The 8,768-nt window shown below is 41.8% G+C and overlaps 1 protein-coding gene across 1 annotated transcript; it reads left to right on the plus strand.

The window, feature by feature from the left end:
* The first annotated feature begins 1,067 nt into the window (after positions 1-1,067).
* Positions 1,068-8,392, plus strand: LOC146608272 (neuronal acetylcholine receptor subunit alpha-2-like). The gene is made up of 7 exons (XM_085348370.1): positions 1,068-1,217; positions 1,345-1,389; positions 1,487-1,596; positions 4,897-5,116; positions 6,734-7,236; positions 7,769-8,132; positions 8,267-8,392. Exons 2-7 carry the CDS (start codon positions 1,360-1,362, stop codon positions 8,390-8,392), a joined length of 1,353 nt encoding a protein of 450 aa, XP_085204496.1. The 5' UTR covers positions 1,068-1,217; positions 1,345-1,359.
* The last annotated feature ends 376 nt before the right edge of the window (positions 8,393-8,768 follow it).

Here is an 8,768-nt window from a genome sequence, read left to right on the forward strand (position 1 = left end):
CACTTTGTTTGAAAGCACTTTATAAATAAAGTTATTATTATTATTATTAACAGGAGACAGCTCTGCAGCAGCTGTGTGATTGTATCGTGTCAATATGAACTAAAATCTCTGAGGAAACTTTCCAGCTCCTTGTTCACATTTTCCTCATAGAATATAAAGTTTACTTGCACTCGCTAATATTATGATGCATACAAGCATTATGAGAGCTGCATTACATAGAAAATAATAATTTATTATATGTTTTTATGTGAAAGAAGGAAAATAGGATAAAGTGAATTACCTACAATTAGAGGATTCTGGTGTGAGGGGTCTTTTTTTTTTCTTTGCTTAATTTTTTTTGCAGAATTGCACATATGGTTGAAAAGTCTTGAATGCTTTGTGTTCATTTAATTTTTAGAGTTTCTAATAAATTGCTTGCACCTGACCTGACAACACTGTACAGTCTTGAGCATAAAACCTGTTTTGATATGTTATCGTGAAATCAGAGGTTCTGAATTTAGTTTGAAAACCAGCTTTGGGGTTCAGAGTTTTGAGAAAAGGACAGAAACTTTCCAGAAATGTGTCTTAGATTTTGAAAAGCGAAAATCAGATTCTCTCTAAATAAAAAGCACGAGGGACACCAAGTTCTTTGAAGTAGGAAAATATGTTACAAAATCTTTAACTGGTCTTTTATTGACAGGAATAGTTATTGAAGCAAGTGGGTGTTCACCCACTCCGGACCAGGTTATGTCTGCAGCATATGCTACCATGGTTATATACACTGATTTTCATCAAGGATCACCTCTGAAGTTACTCAAAGCCCACTTTCTGGCAGAGGCCTCTGTGTGTGTGATTGACTTTTGCCTGTATAAATGTGTTTTAGTGAGTGAGAGCTTCCTTAGAGATTTGCAAGAAGGTAAAATGAGACCTGCAAAATGCATCAAACTGGATGAAAACATTTAAGGTTTCATGATATGAGTGACTGATTACATAAGATAGATCAGACAAAGGAAGCACTTTTAAACTACTGCAGGATGATAGTCTGAACCCGACAGTGTTGCTGATCTGTCTCTGCCTCTCTATCAGTGCTCTCTGAGGACTGGGATCGTGTTCACACTGAGGACGAGCTCTTCAGGAGTTTGTTTAGAGGCTACAGCAAGTGGACTCGACCGGCGAAGAACGTCACAGACGTGGTCATCGTCAAGTTTGGCCTGTCCATCGCCCAGCTTATAGATGTGGTAGGAAATTTAACCATACCTTCAAAACTTTAAAAACTATTCCCCCTTTCTGTTTTGTGCCATTGCACCTACTAGGGCGTTAGATGCATGGCTCACTCGCTGTGTCCACTTCATTTACAAAAAACAGGATGAGAAAAATCAGATGATGACAACCAACGTGTGGCTGAAACAGGTGGGTGAAAACAAAAACTGGGTCTGAAAGTTAAGTAAATGTAATTCAAATGTGTTTTGTGTCCTAAAATGACATAAAAATGTGTATTCATTGAAAGGAATGGACGGATTACAAGCTGCGGTGGAGTCCTTCTGACTTCAACAATGTGACGTCCATCAGAGTCCCTTCTGAGCTCATCTGGGTGCCCGACATTGTGCTGTACAACAAGTAAAAACCACACGCATGATTCACGAGTCCACCCTTCTCCTCGTCCTCCTTCATCCTGTCAAACTCATCTTAAAATTCACTGAGAGTAGAGAAGCAATGACATCAGTCTATCCCAGGAGGCCAGGATTTGGGGGCTTAGCAAGGTAACCCCAGGTTAAACCCAGGGCTTTCAGTGTTACAGTGGTGCTCTTTACATCTTACCAGATTGCATCGCCACGGTAACTTGTGCTGCACGCCTAACCTTCTTAGGCACAAGTTATGTTTGAAATAAGAGGCTTGCAAGTGCAACACCACCTTCTACTGACCGGTAAGTTCTCTGGAGGACAGCATGTCTATTCCTTAAAGTGTCCTCTAACCTCAATGAGCAGATAACAGAGTAAACATTTTGAGAGGCAGCCTATGATCCTAAAAAATCCAAATACAGTTTTTCCCCCTCATTTCTTTATATTCTATTGGGAAAACAGAGTACTGAGCAACACATAAATACTTAAATATTTTTCACTAATAACAAATAGTATTTCTGCTTCTGGTGCCTAAATAATTATTTCTTGTTATTTCTTTAAATAGTCTTCAGGAATAGTTCTCCAGGCTTCTTGAAGGACATTCAAAGCTCTTATTTGGATGTTTCTGCCTTTTGTTCTGTTCTCTGTCAACATGATCCCACACTGCTTCAATAATGTTGAGGTCCGGGCTCTGAGGAGGCCAATCCATGACTGATAGTGTTCCACTGTGTCTTTTTCTATCCAGGTATGATTTTGCTGCACTGGCAGTGTGTTTGGGATCATTATCATGCTGAAAATGAAAAATGTTATAATAATAATGGATTGGATTTATATAGCGCTTTTCAAGGCACCCAAAGCGCTTTACAATGCCATTATTCATTCACTCTCACATTCACACACTGGTGGAGGCAAGCTACAGTTGTAGCCACAGCTGCCCTGGGGCAGAATGACAGAAGCGAGGCTGCCATATCGCGCCATCGGCCCCTCTGGCCAACACCAGTAGGCAGTAAGGTAAAGTGTCTTGCCCAGTTACCTGTTATCAGTTAAACATTTTCCAAATGGTATTATGTGGTAGATCAAAGTCTGAAGGTACTTTTCTGAGTTCATAATTCATTCATTTTGACAAGATCCCCAACACCACTGGCTGAAATGCAGCCTGAAACCATGACAGAGCCTCCACCGTGTTTTAGAGATGCCTGTAAACCTCTCTTGTTGTACCTCTCTCCTCACCTCCTATGTATGTATGTACTGATGATGAACCAAAGCAGAACCAAACATTTCAAATTCATCACTCCTGAAGACCGTTTGCCACAGTTCTTGTTTAATTTTCATACCTCAGCGTTTTCTCCCTGCTTTCCTTCATTAAGAATGGCTTCTGACAGCCACACTTCCACCGAGACCATTTCTGATGAGGATTTAGTGAACAGTAGATGGATCAGTTGAAGGCCCTGGTGCATCTCTCAGGTCCTGTGTCAGATCTTTGCTGGATTTTTTTTTCCTGTTACTTAAAGACATGACTTTCAGATAGTGTTCATCTGCTGAAAATATGTCTGTATTGTATTTTTCGGGTCAACTAAAGAAATGGATGTGTTTTTGTGAAAGGCTGTTAGTAGCAAAGTGCCTAACGATTTAGTACAGCCCATAATCTTAATTTAGGACATTTTTTATATATAAAAACATATTCCCTCTGTGCAACGCACCAACATCATAAGAAACAGACTGAAGGTTTAAAACAAATAAATGAATTACATGCTCTGTGCCACTTCTCAGCCATGCAGATTATTTGTTTTCGTCGTTATGATTTGTGGGATGGTATTATCTCCTTTAACAACAGGTGTTCCAGATTATCCTCTCCTAAAGATAATAAAGGAAGAATTGAAGCATTGTCCTTCGTATTTACAGAGGTCGACCTGTTCTTACGACGCTTCCCATGCAGATATTTGCAGATATTTCAGGATCATTTCACTCAGTTTGAACCTTCCTGAAAAACTTGACTATTCAGATACAACCCTTGAGTTTTCAACCACCATCATGTGTGTCACGGTCTGACTGGGGCAGACCGTATGTGTTGCAGAGGAGGACTCAAACGCAGACCAAAATGTGGTGTGGATTAACAAAACAAGCCGTTTATTGAGGTTAGCAACGAGGGTACAAAATAATAGGGCATCGGTGAAAACTAAACAATAACCTAAACTGGGTGAACTAATAACAAAACATGAAAAACCTTAACCATAGTGAACTGACATGGGTACCTGGAGATGAGACATGGATGAGCAGACGACCTGACAATGGCATGAAGAAAACAAAAGGCTTAAATACAGACATGAGGTGATCAGGGGAAGTGGCGACACATGGGGGAAAACAGCTGACAGACATAAACCTAATGACAGGACCAGGAGAGGAAAGCTAAATACAATAAACAAAGAACACATGACATTGTCAGAATAAAACAGGAAATACTAAAACATGACAACACAACTTAACAGACCTAATATGTGATGAATAAATACAAAACCCCAAAACATAGAAAACCCAGGAACAATAACTGCCTAAACTAAAGGCAGATAGGAAATAACACAAACTAAATCACATAACAAAATGAGACAAATACAAACATGAACTCAGAGCGCTGGGTCAGAGACCCAGCCTGTGACAATGTGACCCCTATCCAAAGAGCAAATAAGCCAGATAAAGATCTCTATAAACCCTGCAAAAACATCTGGGGGTAAATAAGGATTATTAACTCTTATTTTATTTGGATTTAAAATATTGAGTCACGCTCACAGCAGATGCTCAAGGACACACATACTGTTCCTGAACAGAGACGACTTTCTGTAGGTGGACCTGGAAATTATCTGTAGTGATCAATTAGCTGCTTGATCCATAACACAGTCCTCCTTCATTGAAGAGCGAAAGAGGAGTTGAGGTCACTTACATGGAGACAAACAGCTCCATGGTATTTTCTGCATTTTCCTGCATATCAATTGGCGATGCATGCAAATTATGCTGTTGAATAAATGACCCTGATTCTGTTGCGGATGCACGGCGATGTTGCATCACACAGTTTTAGTTGAGTTTCCAGCCCTCGGGGCTCGGGGGAGTATTAAAATTGGTCTGGATGGAGATGAAACTCTCTCCGCTTTCAGTGAAAATGAGCTTGCATCGGTGTCATTTACATTCAGCTATCAATTATTAAGCATAGCTCGTGTAAATGGGCATAGCTCCAGGTTTATTGATTCACCTTCTGAGTTTAAAAACTAATGAAATTAAAACTTTTTACCCTCTTTTCTTGTTAAAGTGCTGACGGGGAGTTCGCTGTCACCCACATGACCAAGGCACAGCTGTTTTACACCGGTCGTATCCGCTGGGTACCGCCCGCCATCTACAAATCCTCCTGCTCCATCGACGTCACCTTCTTCCCCTTTGACCAGCAGAGCTGCAAGATGAAGTTCGGATCCTGGACGTATGACCGTGCCAAGATCGACCTGGAGCCCTTTGAGAACACCGTGGACCTGAAGGTGGGAACACGTGGGTGGAGGTTGCTCTGCTTCCCCTCCCCCTCCAAATTCCTCCCTCATACTCTCTTATGATTTCCTTCCTAACACCTCCTGCACCTCTTTACCTCCTCTTATCGGCTCTTCACATGTGTTTTGTTTTACAGAAGAATGCCCGCCAAACTCTCAGGCTGCTAACATTTTAATTAACAAAGTATTTCCCAGCGTCATGTTTCACTGCAGTAATAGGTTCTGGAAAAATTCACAGAATAGTGAAAAAAGAAAAACCCCAAATCCTGGGGAGATTTCTGAGTTGTAAAACGTGGCAGGTTTCTTTAACTCTTTACCCCTTGGACACCTACTAGGACAGGGGTGGCCAACTCCAGGCCTCGAGAGCCAGTGTCCTGCAGGTTTTAGATGTCACCCCGGGTCAGCACACCTGAATCAAATGATTAGTTCATTACCAGGCTTCTGGAGAACTTCAAGAAATGTTGAGGAGGTCATTTAGACATTTCAATCAGCTGTGTTGGATCAAGGATACATCTAAAATCTGCAGGACACCGGATCTCGAGGCCTGGAGTTGGCCACCCCTATACTAGGAGGAACCCTTGAAGCTCTTTTCTGAACTTGGATTTAAAACATGGAAACTATTATAATGGCCTGCAAACTACATCTTAACTGATATACTGAGGTGTTAAAAGGTGTCATTATGGCTACAGGGGAGGTCATGAAATGTTGTCTTTATAGGGGAAAGAGTTAATATGGTGTGATTTTGAAGCACAGAATGCAGAAGTAAGTTTGTTTCTTCAGTTTGACTCCACATGTCTGCATTTGAGATCTCTATCCTGCAACACTTGGAGAGTACGCTGTAACAAAAGGCAGCACTATTTATACAGACAGATACACAAAGGGGTAATCAGGGGCATGAGGCACAGAGGGGAAAACAGGAACAGATAACATGAATGTGACAGGGAAAGTAAAACTAACTGCAACACACAGGAGACAAATGACTACCAAAATAAAAGAGGAAAGAACAATAAACAATAATCATTGTGGGGGATTATTCTCTCCAGTATCTTCATGACTTGTAAGGTCAGCGCAGCTGGCCTGTGGTCATTGGAAGTAGTTGGGTGAGATGTTTTTGTGGACAGGGACAAGACAGAATGTCCTTGAGAGAGTCAGGACCTTATGCAGTTTAAAACTCTGGTTCCTGATAAGACACAGCTGAGCAGCACAACTTTGGGGCTGATGCCATCAGGACCAGCCACTCTGCCAGAGTAGAGTCAAGACAACTCTTTCCTGACTTTTTCAGTTGAGAGGGACATGGAGGTGCAAGCTGTAGGTGCAAAGACAAGGGAAGGGGACAATGTTCATGAGATGAACTGTATGCTGGGTAAGGATGACCAGCAGGGGGAGGTGTGTCAAGCCAAGTGAAGTTTAAGTTGTTGGTACTCTTCTCATTCCACTCCAGCACTAAGTCCCTGCTTTGTTTGGGTCCTGTGAAGATTCTCAGTCCAACCCCTCCTTGTTGTTATTCTGTTATTTCCTGGCTTTCTCCTGTAACAGGCTTTCCCCCTGCTGCTTTAACTTTAAACTTCCTCTGCACAATGTCAGTGTGGCTAAAAAGAGTCTGACTTTTAGGGCTACTGGGAGAGTGGAGAATGGGCAATTGTCAACGCTGTAGGAACCTACAATACCAAGAAATACGACTGCTGTCACGAGATCTACCCCGACATCACTTACTACTTCGTGATCCGCCGCCTGCCGTTGTTCTACACCATCAACCTCATCATCCCCTGCCTTCTCATCTCCTGCCTGACCGTCCTGGTCTTCTACCTGCCATCAGACTGCGGCGAGAAGATCACGCTGTGCATCTCCGTGCTGCTGTCGCTCACTGTCTTCCTGCTGCTCATCACCGAGATCATCCCATCCACATCGCTAGTCATCCCGCTGATTGGGGAGTACCTGCTCTTCACTATGATCTTTGTCACGCTGTCAATCATCATCACCGTGTTTGTTTTGAATGTGCACCACCGATCATCAGAGACTCACACCATGCCCCGGTGGGTTCGGAGGCTTTTCCTGTCTGTGGTGCCGCGCTGGCTCTGCATGAAGCGCCCGCATCATGGACTCAGGCCTGCAAGGTGAGAAAGCCTCTATGACCATTAGAGGCACTGCAGGTTTTTACATGGTCATAAATAGCTTAGTGTAGTTGACTTCTACGTGGTCAAATGTGTATGAGTTGAAGTTTAGGATTGGCTAATTCAATCCAATTAATTAGCTCTCGACTGAGTTAGTGCGGTAATCCACACAGGAAACCACAAAATCTCTGCACAGGTTTATTGTTTTCATTATATGCTTGAACCATTTGGCTGATTTTAATACACATTGCAGAGAGATAACATAGCAGCCCCACCATACATTCACAGCCTCCAAACTCTACTTCTTTTTGTTGTTTAATTGTGGTTGGCAGACAGCTTCTAGGCATTTTACCACCACCTATTGGCAGTAGAAGTATATTGATAATTTGAGGTAGTGGTAAAAATAAGGGAAATATATAATTTAAGGTGACAGATAGTTGTAATCATTAGTTTTTCTGTTTTATATTTTCAAAATGTTTTGCTTGTCGTTACAATGTCATTGTAATTTTTCTACAAACCCATCTACCTTTCTTAGGCAACACCACCTGAGCGATAAACTCCTCCCTCTCCAGACTCCGGGCCCCTCCCACAGCATCTGGATCACTCAGGAGTCTGATGTGGATGCTGGAGATGAAATTAACCACTGGGACTTTCATGGTTACTCAAACATGGAGCATTTGGAGAGGTTTGGGTCCCCATCTTGTCTTTCTGCTCGGTCTCTGGGCTATACACTCCTACCACAGACACGGTCCACTGTCAGCTTAGAGTGGGATACCCCTGTGGAGTGTGGTTCGACCCAGAACCAGTGGGACTCTTCTTTGTCTCCTGCTGTCATATCCGCCCTGGAGGGAATAACGTACATCGCTGAACACCTAAGAGCAGAAGATGCAGACTTTTCGGCAAGTATTGGATTTTTTTGGTTATAGATTTGCGGTCAAAAGTTTGCATCAGGGGTGTCAAACATAAGACAGCCTGGGTTTTATATATTTCTCCAAGTTTACTGGCTCATTTTTGGTTTTATGTCTTCTCTCAGGTGAAGGAGGACTGGAAGTATGTGGCCATGGTCGTAGACCGGATCTTCCTGTGGATGTTCATCATAGTGTGTCTGCTGGGGACCGTTGGACTCTTTCTGCCTCCGTGGCTCTCTGGGATGATTTAAAACCAAGACTAGATGTTAAAAACACTAATATATTATATACAAAAGTGGAAGAGCATGGTTAGCTTTTAAATTTGTTGCAACAGACGAGTCTAGGAAACTTATTTCATGGAGGACAAAAAGTACAAAAATTAATAATAAAGAGAAATTAATTATTAATGCAAATATTTATAAAATGAAATGGCCTTGATGTATAAAATGGAATATACTTATGTTAATTAATAATAAATATTATAATCTGCTTTATTTATTCTCCATTGTATCTGTAATTTTCTTCACTCTCACATCTGCGTATGTGGTTCTGTTTGTCTGTCTGTCTGGTTGTTTACAGTTTTTCAATTTTGTGTGATGGTAGATAACAAAAACAACTTGAGCTAAA

Source organism: Diplotaxodon limnothrissa, linkage group LG23, assembly GCF_057381915.1.
Source record: "Diplotaxodon limnothrissa isolate DT_005_m linkage group LG23, D_limnothrissa_male_GT1.1, whole genome shotgun sequence".
In the NCBI taxonomy this organism is placed as follows: Eukaryota; Metazoa; Chordata; class Actinopteri; order Cichliformes; family Cichlidae; genus Diplotaxodon; species Diplotaxodon limnothrissa.